The sequence below is a fragment of the Ischnura elegans genome, chromosome 2 (genome assembly GCF_921293095.1).
Source record: "Ischnura elegans chromosome 2, ioIscEleg1.1, whole genome shotgun sequence".
Lineage (NCBI taxonomy): Eukaryota > Metazoa > Arthropoda > Insecta > Odonata > Coenagrionidae > Ischnura > Ischnura elegans.
The window spans coordinates 43,409,827-43,428,330 of NC_060247.1; the positions used below are offsets into that span (position 1 = coordinate 43,409,827).

Here is an 18,504-nt window from a genome sequence, read left to right on the forward strand (position 1 = left end):
TTTTTTAGTGAGAATTAGAATGTATAGCGATTTTTAGGTATGGTATTTGGAACAGGCCACCGGCAACTGCGCCATGTGGGAAGGGTTTGGAAGTAAGTGTGGAGAGAAACCCGGCGTCGACACTAGCCTGCTCTTAACGAAAGGTGCCAAGGGGTCAGCGGCTTGACGTCCCATACGACGGACAGTGTTGCGCTTGAAATGTTCTCCACAAAATATTAAAGCAGGGATCGGGCAGTCCCTTTAAAATCTCTGCCACCGCTGAGATTTGAACCCGAGCCCACGGGGTAGGAAGCCAACACTCAAGCCACCTCACCAACCCGATCCTCATATATTTCAAATTTTTTACATTTACCCTTACCTTTCTCGCCCCCTCTTGCGCTGCACCCACCCGCACACACGTCGCGTCGCCCGTCACGGGCACCCACTCCAATGGACCAATTCACACCTCCGGCCGAGTGGACAAAAACATCTCGCCTCGCGCTGCCCACTCGGCGTCTTTCCCTCCAGCGCCCTCCTCCACCCGCACTCGACCGATCCTCCACCGCCACGAGCCCCTCTATTGTCTCACATTTAATTATTGCCTCAAATTTTTGACGAGAGACGGCTGTTCTTTCGCCGTGGCCTTCGCGAGTGCCCTTCAAAAGCGTCCTCTCCTCCAGCGCCGCTCCGACATTGATTTTTCTTTCTCTCTCCCTCATCGCGGAAGTGCAACAAACCCGACAACAGCCCGTAATCTTCTGTCCTCCGTATAAATAGGCTGTTGGGGTCTCCTTCGCAAGTGCTATTTACATCGAGACTATGTAGACACTGGTTAGACTCGTTGTTTACTTCTCAGCTTTGTGTAAAAAAAGGCTGTGGTTGTTTCCAGTACTTCTGCTCGATACAACTGAGTGGCACAGTAATATTTTTATTGCAATGAGTTGTTATTTAATCGCTATCTATATTTAATCATTCAAAATAAATCATTCTTCAAATATTAGCATTCAGAAAAGTGATAGTCTTCTTGCATGTAGTCTCTACAAAATAGTCATGGATCTCAATTGATAAAATCACTTCTTATGCAATTGATCTGTCTTGCGCCTAATTTTAAATTGAAGTATAGTTACTGAGCAATGTTTAGAACATTTAGATTCGTAGAACTACGATATTATCGTGTTTTTTTTGCAGTATTTCTTCTGAGTGGCATAGTTAAAGATACAGTTAAATAACATTGGGAGATATATTTCATCAGAAGTTATATTTTGCCGGTCGAAATACATTATCCTTTTAATTTTTTCGCATGCATAAAATTAATATGTTCATGTGGTGAATACTAAAAGATTAGTGTTATTACAGAAAAAAACTTGAAATACTCTCGTAATGCCATAAATTTTCAAAATAATTGGAATTCTTTGCTAAAGAGTTTTGTAGCATCCATGTCGAATTTTCCCCCCTGCTCCGCCCCCGGGATTGATGCACCACTGGCAGCTAACGGTTGACTCTCTCTTGGCCCCCTGTTCTTCCCCCCGCCGATTTCGCGGTGGTGCGTACCATATACGCAGCCACTCCCAGGTGCCCGCGCCCTCGCCCCCCCCCCAAATTGATCGTCATCCTAGTGTTCGCTTGAACACCTTTCAATCGCTTCGGCCACCTCTCCTTTCAAACCCACTCCCCTGTTACGCAATCGCTGCTCTCCTCCGGCAACCAATGGCAATTGGCCCATCATCATCATCGTACTCATAAATGGCAAGCTCCCAAAATACACACATTCTCCTTCCTATTCTCCGCAGCAGATCGAGACTGCTTATTCTGTGCTCACTCGCACTTCCAGCCGATTCACTACGTTGTGAGTAATTGCATTCATGTCGAGTATTATTCTTGCATAGTGATCCGTTTTCCAGGTTTCTCAATGCAATTCCCCATTGTGTGCGAGTTGCACTACTGGAAACAAGAGCAGACGGCATGAAATAATGAAAAAGTATGCACGTTCTGTGAAAGGGTTGACGTATTTGGGTTTGAAAGTCTGGAAGATACCTAAATATGACAGACTTATTGTGAAGCTTTTGGAAAAGGGTTTTTCACGGAAAAAATAGCTATAAATTTATGCTATCCTTGGTGGTGATTTGATTGTGATCTTTGTTTAGGAAGTATTTGCGATTAAACTATTATAATATGCAATTAGATTTCACGGCTTTTATGGTATATTTCTTTTCGAATTACATTAATAATTTTTTTGCTTGTAGATTATATCCTTCGGCAGTTTTTCGAGCACTATTTTAAATAATATACTTTTACAATTATTCTCTAATTTTTATAAAGTGTGTAGGATATTCAGCTCTTCAGATTTACGGACAATAATGGACGCTGCTGTCAAATGAATATATGGCGGATGTCATTGCAATTTTTTTTATTATCAGGCGTGGTCTGTGATAATGATTCATGATGTTTCTAATTATTTATAGTTGTAGCGTCTAAGGTTTTTTTTTAGTCACATCTATCGATTATCCATCAGGCTTTTGCCAAACTTTCTGCCATAGCTTGAATTTACTATCACACTATCGATAATTACCTGACTGAGTACACATTTTGTCTAGAAGATCATTTCACACACTTCGAATATTTAGCAGTTGGCTTTTAACAGCACCTGAACCAATAACATGCGCTACTTCGTGTACAATGTTCCATATTTAACGCCGATATTTTTCGGACTGCGTCCACGTATTTTGCTGAACAATCAACTACAGTTTTGCCAGCCATACTGCCGGCGTCCTCAGGTCAAGGAGATGGAAAAATTCAACAACATAAGCGGACTCAGACCGAAAATGTCGGCGTTTTCCTTTCATCGCCGCGAATGTACCATATTTACCTGCCAATTTCCTCGGATGAAGCGAAGGCGATGATTTTGGAGTGAGCGGTGCGTGGAGAAAGTGAGCCGGCCTCTATAGGAGGTTCTTTCGCATTAAAGCGAGCTTGCGACGCTGATGGGCCCCTTCCCGCTCACCTTCCACCATCCGCGCCAACCCCTCACGGCGGTACTCACTCAGCCAACGCCGATTATTGCCTCCACCGTCACTCCTCACATCTCTCACCCTTGAACTATACCCTCCCACTGATCTCCATCTTCATCCACCTCTAAACCAGGAATATGGGCGGCGGATTTTTAAATCAAACGCCCTCCAATCCAAATGACACGATAGCGATCGCTGCGCCACAGTATGGTAAAGGAAGAAACCCCTTCTTCGGCAGTTGGTGAGTGAAAAATTTTGCTTCCTTTGAAGCAGAAAGTCGATCTCAATCAAAATTACTAATTTTTCTATCCCCGAGTTGGCGGAGCCTGATATCCTGCCTGCAAACGCCGTTTTGTGGTTGAAAAATCCATCCAGGACTTAGATTTTCTTGATTGTGTGTAATTCTGATCGCAAGAGGAAATAATAGCTTATGCCCGCTTAAAAATGCTTTTAGTATGTATCGCGTGAAATGATTGACGACTAGAATTGCCTTAAAGTCTAGTTTATATAAGTTGATAGTCGGGGATGCAGCCACTCGCATGCAGTTGCGACTTAAGAAGAGCATCGACTCACATCCGTGAACGGAACTAGAACACACCTGTCGTCATTCAATTAATCCTCTTCTTCCATGCACTCTCCTTGCTTCCCCTGATAGTATAAACAATTTTTATAAGGAAATTGAAACATTTCTACTGCTTTCCAAGTATCAGCGGAATTTGCATCCTAACTCTAAGCTTGAAATCCGTCTCAATATAGTTTTTCTTTAATATGCCACCTTAAATGTCTTTTTTATAGCACTTTGCATACCTTTGACGTTTTCACAGGTCATTTTCAGTTAAAATTCCTTGTAATTATTTGCAAAAAAATTCCACGCGTCCTTGTATTCTGAGAGAAAATTTAACCATGAGACTTGCACGTGTTATTTACAAGTTTCCTCCGTGAATCACAACAGTTGCTCACTTCTTCCGCTTCGGTACTGCTCCCTTAACCCGGTCCCAGAGGCTTACCTCACCTTCTCGACTCATTAAGCTGAGTTTTAAAATCGACACCATAGAATGTGAGGGGAACCGAATGTCAGCAATGGCAACAGCCCATACGTATACATATATTGAAAATAAGAGGAGTCAGTACTCATCCCACCCACCTCCACCGGAGTCCTCGGTCCCCCAACCCCTCAAAAATTCTCCTCTGAAAAATCCCCCCTCTCCTCTTGTTACCACCCTGTGTCACTGCTGCGTCTTGTCTCTTACTATTCGTGAGATTCGAGAACTGTACCTTTAGTCCCATCGGAGGCAAGCCAGGAAGTAAGGACGCACCACGCTTTCGCCGTCCCTAGGGGCCGCATGGAGAGCGCGGGGGCATAAGGTTGTTCTCGCTCCTGGGGGTTGGGAACAGGGGTTTTTAAGGGTGGCTGGTGGAGCCCTGGGGACACCTGAGGCCTTCTGGGGTAGGTGGGAATGGAGAAACGTGAAGGGACGCGGATGGAACTCACGTCAAGTAACCTCAACCATGTTTCCACCTTTGGAATCTTGTTATACGGGTTTGATTAATGCTATGGCTACAGAATAGTTATTATTATTACTTCTTCGGGGCAATTTGGTTTGCATTATCTCGGTGGATCCGCACGTTCAAACTCCGGGGAAATAATATATCTATCATTAGATATTCGGCACCTAGAATGATTTAGTTGAGCTACTCATTGGATTTTGTATAATGTCCGGTGGCTAGAAAATGCAATTGCAGATAAGGAGTATCCCGATATTAGACACCTCCACTGGTGTTTTGAGGAGTTCATCTTAACCCTTGGGCTGCAGGATTTCACGATTTTAGCCACCAGCTAGTGCAGAAGAGAGCCTCTGTGCATGAGGGATGGTCTGGTAGAGTTAAGCCCCTTTGCGATCCTTATGGTTAGGGGAAGTGCCAAAGTTCAAGATATCTAGGTAGCAATGAAAATTTTGAGTAAATGCCGCGCAAAACCTATAAAAATGTTCCCTCACTCTAAGGGCTAAGATAGAGTAATGCCTTCTCGGGTTTTCCGTCCATTTAAATTAACCCATGTATGCCTTCGTTTTCAATCCACGGGATAAAAAAAATCCTAGTCTCTCTAATTTGACGATTTGGTGAGCTTTGACAGCGGCCCCAAAAGTAATCTAGTAATTTATCATAGGAATTCATTGTCTTTCAATCTATTTTATCCGCGGTAACTTGGCAAAGTGAAGGATATAAGCGGGCTTAACCACGCAAGTACCGCGAAGGCATTAGGCAACACTGTGGAATATTACTCATGCCGCCCGATAAGGCAGTACACCGTGGTCCGCTAGTCATCACAAGGAAACTACTAGTAGGCTTTTGTAGCAGCAGGCTTCCCTTATTCCTTCAACCCGAGCTTAAAATCTCAGCCCAACAGCTGTCCTTTTGGTTTGAGTGCAGATTAGTATGATTAGTCTGGCTCAGAATACACCTATGACGATGGTTTTACCGCCCAACCCAGTTTTTAGTCCCGAGTGTGATTGACATTTCGTAATCACTGTTACCTGCAGTCGTGCGTGGATAATCCTGCTTAATATGGATCAGGCCTAATTCAAATTTGGATGAATATACAAATCCGAAATAGAAAAGTAGCAATTTACTTGGGTTTCGGGGAAACCTCTCTTGCAAGGCCTGTATTTATTTCTCATTAACGAGAAATACATTTTCGATGGCGCATATTAAATTGACAGTTGGAGTTCTGACGTAATCCTATAACTATTATACAAGTTGAGGAAATATTTAAGCATACATAAAGCTTTCCACTATTCTATTCATTGAGTCTTACATAATACCTACCCGAGCATGAATAAACGCACGCTTTTATAGGAAATTTAACGTACCAGGTGTGTGTTTGTTTATTGAATATTTAGTTTTTTATACACCTACACATTAACCGGCAATGTTCTCATTATTCTGAGGTTATAAGTGGTTAAATTACGTCCCTTTCACCTTCTACGTTTTTCTTTATTCTGTATAGGCTCGGTAGGCGTAAAAAATACCCCTCCTCCACCACTGTCATTATCTTACTTATAACCGGCCATGCTGGCGGGCAATTTTCCTGAGAATCTCTTTATTCAACCCATCGATCGTTCACCGGCCACTCGAAGCATTTGAGCGAAAAATGGCCTTCGCGTTATGAAAAGGATGGAGGATGAGTTTGGAGGGCGAGGTTGTGTGCATGGTTGGAGTGTGGGGGATTACTTTGCTCTTGCTTCAAAGGAGCGGCGAAGGGTGCAGGGAGGGGAGGCGAGGAGGAGTAGGGGGACTCGGGTGCGGCCACGGCTAGCGGGCACGCACCAGCGTCAAATCCGTCGTCCCGCGCCCATCCGTCTGTAGGATTAAGGGGGACCTCATTAGCCGGAGCGGGTGGGGAGGGTCCGCCGCTTTGTGGACACGCTTTGCTGCCGCGCGCCAAATCGGTGGAAACTTCTTTCCGCAAATTTTCATCCCTCTGTCTCTCTTTCTTTTTCTCTTTGTGTTTCAGCTTCGTTATCCCTCCCTCCCCCTACCCCTTCCTATCCTCCGATACTTACCTCCACATTCTTCTTCCCCCTCTTGTCCGCCCATCATTTCCTTGTTAACTTCTGCAACAGTGCCTCCAATAACTACCTCCTAAGTTTTTTTTCCTACGCCTCGAATCCCTCGTAGATTCTTTTACGGGGATAAATACAAGATTGGAGAAGATTGAAGAAAGATCGCAGGCTTTCCCGGCCTATTGTATCGTGGAAGGTTACTCGGGATTTCCACCGGGTCAGGTTCTTCATCACGGCCGACGTTTCGATGGATGACTCGTTTGTAGGCAACCTGGTGACGATGGACGAGTCGTTCATCGGATCGTCGGCCGTGATGGCGATCTTGACCCGGTGGAAATCGCGAGTAACTTTCCGGTAGTGTATATTTTTTTACCATTCGTCAATGCACGCCCTCTCTGATTATGTCTCAAAATTGGTTAAAACATTTTTTTGACGGTATCGACTTTTATCCGCACGTGCCTAGAAACAAAACTAGGGTGAAGTGATTAATAACGAGGTGTGATTTCGGACATCTATCCGGAGACCGGAGAGGGAGGCGGCCGCATCGGAATCCCGGTGTGTGCCGGAGACCTTCCTCGGGACCTCACGCCGCCTCTCCCCGATCTCATTTGCACGCTTCCTTCCGACTCCGGGGACCTTCATTGGCCACCCTGCATCATCCCATTTTCCCACTCGACCCCTTTCGCCTCTCCCACCTCCCTCTTCCTCCCGTTGGATAAACAACCCTCTCCCGACCCATTAACGAGGCTTCCGAAGACCCGAACGAACACAGGGAGAGAGAGAGAGAGAAAGAGCGAAAAAAAGGGAATAACTTGAGCCGTCGTCACAGGAAACAGAGTTGATTGAACGAGTGGATACGGGGAGTTTCCAATTATTGGTTGCAAATTATTTTTGCCAATCACTCACGCGCCGATCGGACCTCCGAAGGGAACGTGTGACTCGCTTTTATGCCTGCAGCGTCACGTACCGCAGACGGGTGGCCGTCTGGGTCCGACCGTGCTGTGTATTTCGTGATTCCTAAGCGTTGTTTTTTTTTCTAACTTGTCGTCGTGATTCAATTTAAAAAATCCATTCTCCCGACGGCAACTATTCATAATTGGTTCGGCCTATTTTTTTTGTGACAAATTATTTGGAATTGATTTGCTCGCTTGGATAAATATCTTTGTAAATTTCTCGGTGATGATTTTTTTAACACGTTTTCCCGAAGCGGACAAGGCTCTCGAGGAAATAAAGGGTATATGCGATTCATAATTGGATTTTACATTTATTTGTTGGCGGAATTTCGAGGAACAAAATGACAAGCAATTTTTTCAGCTTAGTTAAATAAGTTGTGTTCTTATTTTGAAACATATTATTGTCGAAAAATGACGTGCCAGTCCACAGCTTTTCACTAAGTGTGGCATTCAGTGGAGTCAGTCAATTCAGAGAGTTATGAGAATCTTTCTGAGAGGTTGATAATGTTTCATCATATGATGATAATGTGACTATTCTTGCCGGAGGTGGGTTGACATATTTTGCCAATTGTTATAAAACTAGATGCTAGCAAATCATGCATAGACGTGGTGGGATATATAATGGATCGATTACGGTTCGAGGGAGAAGTTCACATCCAATCTAAAAGGTAATATCTCATTCAAGGAAACGACAATTTCATTAAATATTTAACAAATATTTTCCGCAATTTCGGACTTGAAGAAAACAACAATAGATGATTTATACTATGTTGCTGCTTGAACTCAAGAATGTATTTATGAAATTAGTGCTTGCGTTGTAAATTTTGAGCAATGCTCGTGAAGTTTATAGAAGCTAATCAACTTATATTTTTTTGCAGGTTTCCCTCAGCTGAAAAATTCTTTTGCAACTGGTTCCTGTATGCCTGGTAAGTTATATAATATTTTAATTTTATATCACTATTATTATTTACCCATGTATATTTTTTTCTTATACATATATTGATAAAAGAAATTTTGATTTATTTATTAAACAACTTCTTAGGTTACCCACTTGAAGATTATATAATACTTTGTATGGCGAGTTAAATACTTGTGATAAACATTTTTTCAACACCAAACTAGTGCACTTACCATAAGTTATGTAAAATGTTAAGCGCGAGAATGTGGTAAAAAGCCTCTGTACATTTTAAAGATCTTATTTAGTATCATTTTCTTATTTTTGAACTCAATATATATTTTTGATGATCGAAATTCGTCGTATGAATTCGAATTTCTTCTCGAATCATCCATTTATTCATCTCAGCTTGGAAATTATTTATTTCCTAAAACATTAAGAACTTGATAATAATGAGATGTTAATATTATGATCACACATTATCTAACTTGAGTTATTCAATTTTCGTCACTGCCTTTAGTTATGCGTGGTCGGTTTATGATAATACTAGGGTAAATATTTATATTTTAGTTTTGGAATGAATATTTTTTGTATTGAAAACTAAAAAATTCTGTTGAATATCTCTGGTGCCGACCGGGGTGCTGGGGATGTTTAGGTACTTTTTCGGATGCAAACATTCGGGTGTCAATCCTTGAAATTTAAAACTCACCTAGGCATGAAATTTCCGGGGTCGAATTTAGGACCCTCAGGATCCTACCGCGGCCCTCATGGGTACCCTAGACGACAGAGGAGAGGACGGGGAAAAGCGGGGAAGCTGAAGCTGAAGCTGAAGCGGGGGTAGGGGGTGAGCTAGCATCGGTCCTCGGTCAGAGAGCACGGGGGCACGGCCAGTGGTCAGCCGCCAACGGGGTGTGCCGCGCGTTTGAATGAAATGGTCGACCTTTTTTGAAGTCGGAGGTGGCTCCATCGGCGGAGAGGGAAGGAACTGAATGAAGAAATAAAATAATATTTTTAATAAGCGCCCGGGAAAAGGGTGAGTGTCTCTCTTTTAACCCGACGGAGCAAAATAGGTGGGAGGTTGAGGAAATATAAATAAAAAGGGATGGGAACTTAAAAAAGATGAGGTTTCTTTTTTTCGTTCAAAATGTTATTTGTTTTTAATTTTCGGACCGATGCGAAGCGGATTACCAATGGTTACGTTTGAATTTGGCGTCCGGTCGTCGTCTCGCCGGCGATTTTTAACGAACTTTGATTCGTTCCGGGTTTTGAAGGTGGACACGAGGCGTGGGATAGGAAGGGAGTGGAGTAAAGAGAGTAGAGGATACGAAAGGAAAGGGGACCATTCCTTTTTATTTTTATTTGAAGGGCAGACGGCAGCGGGCGTTAAAGGTCTCACTCTGTGTCGTCCAGTGCCTTTCAGTCACTCCGTGAATGAACGTCCACCACTTACGCCATATGAAACGAAAAACGTGTGCCCTGGAGACTTCTTGCCCGTCTGGGTGAAGCGGATCTCGACTCTATCTCAATGTGAGAATTCTTTCCGTCATTTATATTTATATTTTCATTTCGCCGTAAGTACTGCTGTGGAATATTTTGTTTAGATTCCACAGTAGTCTACCGATTTCGCGATTATCGAGTAACGACTCTCAAAGAATAGATTTTATCTTACGGCATGTGGGGCCGATTTAATGCTTTATTAGGCCTAACTGCTATGAGAAAACCGTATTCACTGCCCTTTGTAATTAGATTTTCTTATTAATTCAACAACGGAGTGGTACCCATGGATGTGACGCAGAACAGCTGAAACGGGTTTTATAAATAAGAATTACGTGGCATAATAACAAATGTTACACCCATTTCATTTTATTAATCTTATAATATGAATACATGAAGGGCTAATGAAGGTAAATAATGTATCTTTAGATTCAAAACGCAAAGTTCAATGTGGTATTTCGCATCATAACGCACACGCTTACGTATTGCGATTGCACAGTAGCTATTCTTCGCTCTTCCACGGAGGCGTGTCATTTCAGGAGATAACTGTATCCACCCAAGCCGGTGTCCTCCTTGTTGAGCGCACTTCCACTCCCCCGTTAGGAAAACAAACAAGATGGTGACTTTATGGTCCAATATGGCGGCAACTTCCTTGTGTCCCTGAGAGTTTTGGGGAGTGGGTATGAGGTGTTCAGGGGAGAGAGAGGGGATCTTTGGAGGAGGAGTGGGGGAATCGGAGGGAATGGATGGGGAGAAGGGTGGGGGGGGGATGGATGGATGTGTGAGAGGTGGTTGAAAGTTTTCCGTGGGCACGGCGGGGGGCGTTGTAGCAGGAAATGGAAAGGATGGAGGAGTGAGCAGGAGAGAGGGGGTGGGGAAGGAAGGGAGGGGAAGGGGGAATGGAAGGGAGACTTAGGGAAGTGGGATGGGAGGTTACGCCGCCGACGGCGGTGTCGGAAGGCTGGCTTCACTCGAGTCGCCCGCTCTCCGTTAGCTTTGCGCCAACTCGCCTTTGCCTTCCAGACAAGGGAGTGATCGGGGTGGAGATAGACAAAGATCTTGGACCATTTAAGACTGTTTTTTTGCAACCCGTCATTACATAATATAATATATGTTATCATCATGTCATATAATACGTATAACATAAATTATATAATTTAAATTGACTTTTTGTGATAATTATTTTCTCCCCTAAAATAGATGCTCGCCAATTTAAAAAATGTCCTATTCTTTACGTCTCTGCGGAAATATCTTGATGAATGTTGTGTAACCGTTCGAAGCCCGTCGCACTTGTGTTTTTCTTTTCTAATATGTAATCTCTATCACCGTAGATATTTTAATAATCGAAAATCTTCGTCATTCAATGGCCTTTAAAAACCTTTCATTGATCAAATATCTGTTATTTTATTTATAATTTTTTTAGCATAAATATATGAAACGTGTTTATCCACCTTGATATGTCACAAGTACAAACAGGAGTTTCATGCATGTAATGTGAAGGTGGATAAATTTAATTCATGTGAAAGATGTAAGGAGTGAATATTTATTTTATCAAAATTTTCATAGGTAATTATTCTTCAGGCACCACAAAGATAAGTACGAATGAAGCTGACCCTTTTTCATGGAACATCTTATTAAATGTATATACATGTAGCTGTTAAATTTTATTTCATATTCCCAAAAATATTTCCACAAAGACAAAGCATTCAAATTGTGACATATTTAAATTCACAATGAAACGTGTTTTTCGAGATTTCATTCACGGGAATCTTCTCCAATTTTTTTCTGCTACGGAAGGGTCTTTAAAAAGTAGTTCAAGAGTCCTGTCATCCTATCTTTCTCTAGGCGCAGACATCAATTAGCTTTTCATCAGTTTTAAATGGACTCCCAATAGCACGGGTTGCCGCCGCTCCAAACCTTCCCATCTGCTCACCGCCCGCCCGCACGCCATTAGAAAAACACTCACTCCTTCACAGCCTCCTCCGCCATAATTCCCTTCCGGCTCCCAACTGCGCTGACAGGGTTTCACGAAAGGCAACCGTCCAAAATAATTGGGAGCCGTGCTTTAGTTCGAAAATTAGTTTGTTTGCCGTTCTCTGCTCTACCAATTTCCCTGGCTACTTGCCAGAGAGGAGAGAGAGAGAGAGAGAGAGTTTAAATTCGCTCGTTCGGATGACTCGGCGGCCGCCCGTCAGGTGGTGAGGCTCTTTCCCCCGGGGAGCGGCAGGGAGGAGGGCGGGTGTCTCTCCATCCCCCTGTACTACCGCCGCCGGGGGTGCGGGAGGGGCCGGGCGAGAGGGAAGGGTCAGCGTGGCCGCTGCTGCGGCGAGTCGGAGACCATTGGCCGGGAGTGGGTGTTCAACTGGGCCCTGGAAAGAGGGAGAGAGAAGCGAGCACACACATTCGAGGGCATTAGGAGAGATTCAATGCGGATCCCCGGCAAACCTCTCATCCAATCTCACTCTGTATGCATGTGCAGACAGTAGGTACTCGTTGAAACCTAGGGTAACTGGGGACTTAAACATCCCTGATATATTTTCTATCGTTGTGCCTGGATTTTAAGTTGTCTAATATATTAAAAAGTGGCGACCGGAGCTCACATAATAAAGTAATAAAATATACCTACATTTAAAGTTAGTTTAGTTTAATATATTGTGTATAGATGTATTTTTTATTTGACAAAGAGTAAAATGTAGTTTTTCATAGAAGAAAACTTAAGCAATAGATCTCTCCTTCTTTTCACCACATCATCATTTAAACACGCAGGCATCTCATTCATTGAGACAGACACTCATCTTTCTAAAGAGATTTAAGTAAGACTCACCAAATTCCAATCATTATTGTTTTTCATTTATTTGGTGGGTTTAATAATAAAGATAATTATATTCAAAGCCAGGAAATCGGTATCCTTGAAAAATGCTCCATCGGTGTCACTAAGAGTTTTTTATTCATCTTAGCATTAGAGTTTAAAAGAAAATGAATCCATAATCACGTATTGCTTTCCTCGCATCAAAATTGGTGATTTATGGTTTGTTTTTGCTACGTTTATAAGGGCCCTTAAAATTTAACATAAAAGTTTAGTCATGCCAATTAAATGATCGAATCCCTTAAACTCTTTAAAATCGCTTTCGTTTATCAATGTATTTACCCATTATAAAACGTTCAAGAATAAATGAAACTTAAGGAATTGTTTTAGCCTTAATGTCGTGCCATTCAAAGATGAAAATACTAAATATTATAATAATTGCGATTTTCACAAGAAAATGAAATTATTTTAAGGGAGATTGCCGGTGACTATTAAATTATCATTGGTGAAATAAACACTACAATTTTCCGAGAATATATTTCTAATATATCCATTGAAAATTGCTTCTTTATAAGCTTCTATCAGCATGGAAAAACTCCACTCCATCACGATTAAATCTTCTGAATTTATAAGTTATCAATTTTTGGAACTTATAAATGAAGCGCAGAAGCTTTTTCAATCCTTATTTTATGCGAAGGTGTCTACGGTGATGTGACAGTTCACTACAAAAGACTCGAGCCTTACTTGTTCCCGGTTTGGTTCGTGTTCTTTTGACTGCTGGCGCCGGCATCTTGACTCGACGTTTCTTTTCCGTGCGTGTGTTGATGTGTAGACAACTGCCATCCGGTTTCATCAGAGGGACGCCGCCTCCGAAAGATTGACACCACCACCGCCTCTCCTTCGGACATCCCTCACGGCCTCCGGGCCGGCTGCCTCGCCTCCCTTTCTGCTCCCATCGAGGCGGCGGCGTTTAGACCATTCGAGTGACAACCACGAGGGCTCCTTCTTCGGGGGACAGCAGATTTCCTGTTTCTTAAGGGGAGGAAAACATTCGTTACACGATTCCCGGGGACCAAAACAAACGTTTGTCCAAGGGAAAGAGCTAATCTTTGTTAAATAGACATCAGACGGAAGACACTTGTGAGTGCAAAAGGCGTCCGATTCAAGGATATGGAAGTGTGGTCACATCCGGGGCAGTGAGTCGCGTTTTTTTCCTGAAATTTATGTTGAAAGGACTGATTGAGTAGATGCTTTCTCGAGTTTAGGTTGTATCAATGGTGACCGATGCAAATTCGTATAAACTCCTCATTCAGTGTCATTACAGCTCATCATGTAGCAAAATGCGTTTAGTCTTATTATATATATTCACTTGCCGGTTTATTGATTGTTATTTTATTATTCAACTAAACGAAAAAGGACATAGGCAGCTTTTCTGTTTTTTTTTAAGAAGCTATCATTGAATCTCAATTTTCGAAACCTGATGCACTTTCGTAGCAAGAACTGGAAATTTAGCTAGCAGCTGGAAATATAGAGGGCATTGTTTCATAAATATTTATCAATTTTTAAATGTATTGACTGCCAGCCTATTCAAAGTGTGCAAAGTCTTGAAAACTATGATAAAATAGTTCTAAAATTTATTTCACGAAATGGAAATTTCGGTTTACACCCCTAATTATACCTTATATCCTCGTGAAACTCTGATCAATTTGCCCGTCAGCGACGCGTGTGGCGACTTCTATAAACAAATTAAAATGCGCGGTGGGCGACAACACATTATGAGGCCGACTTGAGGATACTCTATTGCAATATTCGCGTTGGAGAGAATGAGGGTGGCGAGTGGTCGAAATAATGGCAAACGAAGGGCGAAGGTGTTGAAGGCGCAGGTGGTGCCTCTGGTGGTCAGGTGGGAAATGTTGGTAGCCGTGGAGCCGTGCGGGAGTCGTGAAAAATTTATTGAGCTAAAGATTGGCTGTGAGGGGATGGCCTTTGCATTACTGTGTTCGGCCGGAAGCGCCACTCTTACATAGGACGGGGATAGCAGGTCACAAACTCGATTCATGTAAACTTTTAGGTTTTCCCGGCGTATAGATTGATGAAAAATTTCTCGGGATTCCCACCAGGTGTGGTATTGGGTTAATTCTCCCAACATTTCAATGGCTGAGTCTGCCATCGTCTTCAGGGGTTTACTCTTAATGGCACTTTTTTACGGTACTCATTTATTTATCCGTATCCCTAGTTGCCGTTATTGTTGTGTGCAGATGTAGCGATTAATTATGGCATTCCAAGCACTTCTCAGTTGGAAGCCTTTATCTTTGTTTAAGCTCTTCTCCTCAAGGCTAATAGCAATTGCCTCCTTTACAATTCTATCCCAATAGTTATTAGTGCGGCGCAAAACCTTCGTATCTTTGAAGTATCTATGACCGAGGTCCAACCAATGCTCCGCTACCGCCGACTTTAGCGGATAAAACAGGCGTATGCATCTTTCATGCTCCGTCAGACGTTAAGAGTAAACCCCTGAAGACGATGGCAGACTCAGCCATTGAAAGTTTGGGAGAATTAACCCAATACCACACCCGGTGGGAATCCCGAGAAATTTTTCGTCAAACTCTATTCATGTTCTGACGTTCGAAAGAAGCTATTGTTTACATCTTAGGGTATTGCCAGATTGTTTAAACATCATTTTGCATAATATCCTGGTGCTCATGTGAGCATTTACTCGAGTCTTAGAGATGTTCGAAACTATGTGAGGGGGAAAGATGCTACAAACTGAATTGCCTGTCCATTATTTATTTCTCTCCCATTATCCATTATTGCGTAGATTTTCTCATGCTTGGTTATTAAAAGAGGATCAAACAGCATTTCTGCTTTACCGTCGATCTCGTGTCTTTCCTGCTGAACAACTGGCATAGGGTATGGATAAGTAGGGCCATGGATATGCAATCCCGGTTATTACAGGATAATAACATTCCGTTATTTAATGAATCATTACTTATATGCTGATACTTTTTAAATTTAAATAAAAAATGTTTAAAATTGGCTGCAAGTTTTTTTATGACAATCATGTGCACGTAATATCATCATCATCATTGGTCAACAACCCTATATATGATTGCTTTGACATTCCGCACTCCTATCCGCTAGACTTTTCATAGTGACGTATTTCTACTCTTTTTCATCACTTAATGTAGTAAAGAACCAGCTAATGTTGTCCATCATATTGAACTTACTTCGACAACAGCACTCACAAACCAGATTCCGATTAACGAGATTTTATGTTGGAATAAAGTCTAATTTCCTCTTACTGAACCTGTTTTGTGATATCACCTATGCGTTTTGTAATTGTATTTTATAACGTAAAAATCACGTGCCTGATCGTAATATCACCGATCATGAGACTTGAGCCTCGTGTAAGTTCTCTTGTGGTATCTCGGTACACTGAGGGTTCGCCCACATTGCCTCACGACCATTTAGCAGTGCTTGTCCTTTTTTTCCCGCCCCTGTATTTCAACACCACTCGAGTTACCCCCCACCCCCAACCCCTTGGGCCGCTGCCCCCGCGAGCCGCACTTATTAGCCGAGCCACCCCCGCGAACCGCTCGAGGGAAGCAGAAAGGGAGAGAGAGAAAAAAAATTGAAGGAGAGGTTGCGAGGACCCTTTGTTGTCCTCTCGCGGCGAGGGCGGCGGTCAGAACCCGCACACAACGCACACCATATCGCTGCCCCTCTTCATTACCCTTATTCCTCTCCCTCTTCTTCTCCTCTCTTTCTTTCGTTCCTTTTCTCCTTTATTCCTTCTCTTTCCTCCTCTCCTTCTTGCCTCCTCCTTGCCATTCAACCTCAATTAGCTCGCCATTCGCGTCGCTCCAGGAATTCTCCGGCTTTGTTCCGGCCCCCGAAAGGAATGATGGAAGATATAGAAAAGGGGTTCGAAAAAATTGAGTAAAAAAAAGTGAAGGAGTGAGAGCGTATGAAAGGGAGCGGGTGAAATTCACGCTGCCCGGCTGTGCCCCTCTCGCAGACGGTCGCTCTCGCACGCTCGGACGGAAACGGAGGCTCACGAATCGTGAAGCAGAGTGATCGGAGTTGTGATTTAGGTCTAGGGTGGCTCCTTAGCCGTTCCGTCAATATATTCAAGCATGTCTCCTTTCAGTTAGTCAGGGAAGGTCTACGGGTGGAATTCGTGGAGGCTTTTCCTCAAGAAACAGAGTAAATGGCTGAGCGTATTAAAGAGCTTAGTTGCTAGTCCACACGTTATTCGATTCAGACCCAGGTTTCGGCGTAGTGTAGCATCCAGCAGCCATTGCTACGCGTGAGCCGGCACGTTGGCATGCTAGTCCAAAGTGCAAATCTACGAGATGACTCGCTCGTGATCGGCGGATGTCGTTCCAGGGGTAGGGTAGATAAGAGTGCTTTTTGGACATTCCCTTGGGGAAGATTAAAAGGGTATGCCTAGCTTGGCTCGGGGCTGAGTTGTGGCTTGGCGACTGGATGGGCTGGATCGCCCAAGTGGCTGGGGACATATTTGTTCATTCTTAAAGGGAATAAAGTCACTGCTTTTTTTATTCTGAGTGACTCCTTTTATTTCCGGCACCAGATCCTTCAATTCGAGAGACGCTCGTATTGTCGCTAATATATCGTTCGAAGACGAGCGGGATGCGACATTAGCATACCATCATCAGGGTACTTATTGATACCATGAAAAAAGCGGAATTGAATCATAGTAAGGACTAAAAACTGAGTTTACATTTGTGTATTAAGAAGCTGTCCCTCAGAGTAGCGATGGAAACGGTATCCTATAGTAAATAGCTAGACTTGAAGCATCATCTGTTAGCTTATCGGCATGACACCAGTGGACGCTATTAAACTCTCATAACGGGCTTTTGAAGGAATGGCTTGCATTCTCGGACGGCACAGGAGGCTGTCAACCGCCAAATAGGTGAACGATAATTTTTAGAGGTATTATTTTGGTCTAAGAAATCAGGTAACTCCTTGACATTCCACCGGCAAAATTTGAAAATATCCAGTGCCAGCAATCGTGGGCTTTCTTCTGTAACTTGTGAAGTGAATAAATGGACTGTGTCATATTCACTGAAATGAAATTGGATTGTTTTGTTTGCATTTTAAAAGGCGTAGGTCGTCTAAGTGTAAACTAACCTTCTCACCGCAGACCCACGATTACAGCTTCCCGTAGTAGGTTTAATAAATATGCAAACGTATCATTTCGTTATTAAAGCTCACCTATTTGCATCCTCAGGAAAATGTGCTAATTCGTCAAGCATATGACAGTCGACTCTCCAGCATATATATTGATCTTCTCAAGTCTGTATTGTTCGCACTCAAAGATTCACGTTTTTTTCTAGCTTCATGGGAATGTTCTTTGACCGAGACAATAGCTCCGTGAATCTTTTAGGTCTGAATATGTTGGATTAACAGTTAGAAAACGCTGAATATAGTGCGAGATGGTCGTTGTTGTTTACAAGTTCAGAATGAAAATCAGTTAGGTAATCCTTCCTCTTCCTACTCCTTTCAATTTTTTTGCATTCACGCTAACTTCCCTGCTTTATTGTCATATCTTTCGAGTTCTTTTCTCCAAATCTTCAGTGTCATTGTAAGAGCAGATAGGGGACGAAAATGCCATTATGCACTCTTACTGCGACACTCTTGTATACAACTGTTTTCATTTCAATCGGGCAACCATTTAGTATATCGACATTTCTCTCTTTCTCTTGACTCCTCTCCCATCCTATCATGCCACTTACCTCGCAGTCGCTCGCGTAAGAGCGCCAGCAAAACGAGAGTCACAGTT

At 42.9% G+C, this 18,504-nt stretch overlaps 1 protein-coding gene across 3 annotated transcripts in view; it reads left to right on the top strand.

Annotated features, from left to right (window-relative positions):
* Positions 1–18,504, top strand: part of LOC124153655 (homeobox protein unc-4 homolog) — a 354,512-nt gene that overhangs the window by 78,170 nt on the left and 257,838 nt on the right. For all 3 annotated transcript variants that reach the window (XM_046526951.1, XM_046526952.1, XM_046526953.1), the window contains exon 2: positions 8,382–8,429. In XM_046526951.1, coding sequence (XP_046382907.1) covers positions 8,382–8,429 — 48 coding nt within the window. The remainder of the gene's footprint in view (positions 1–8,381; positions 8,430–18,504) is intronic.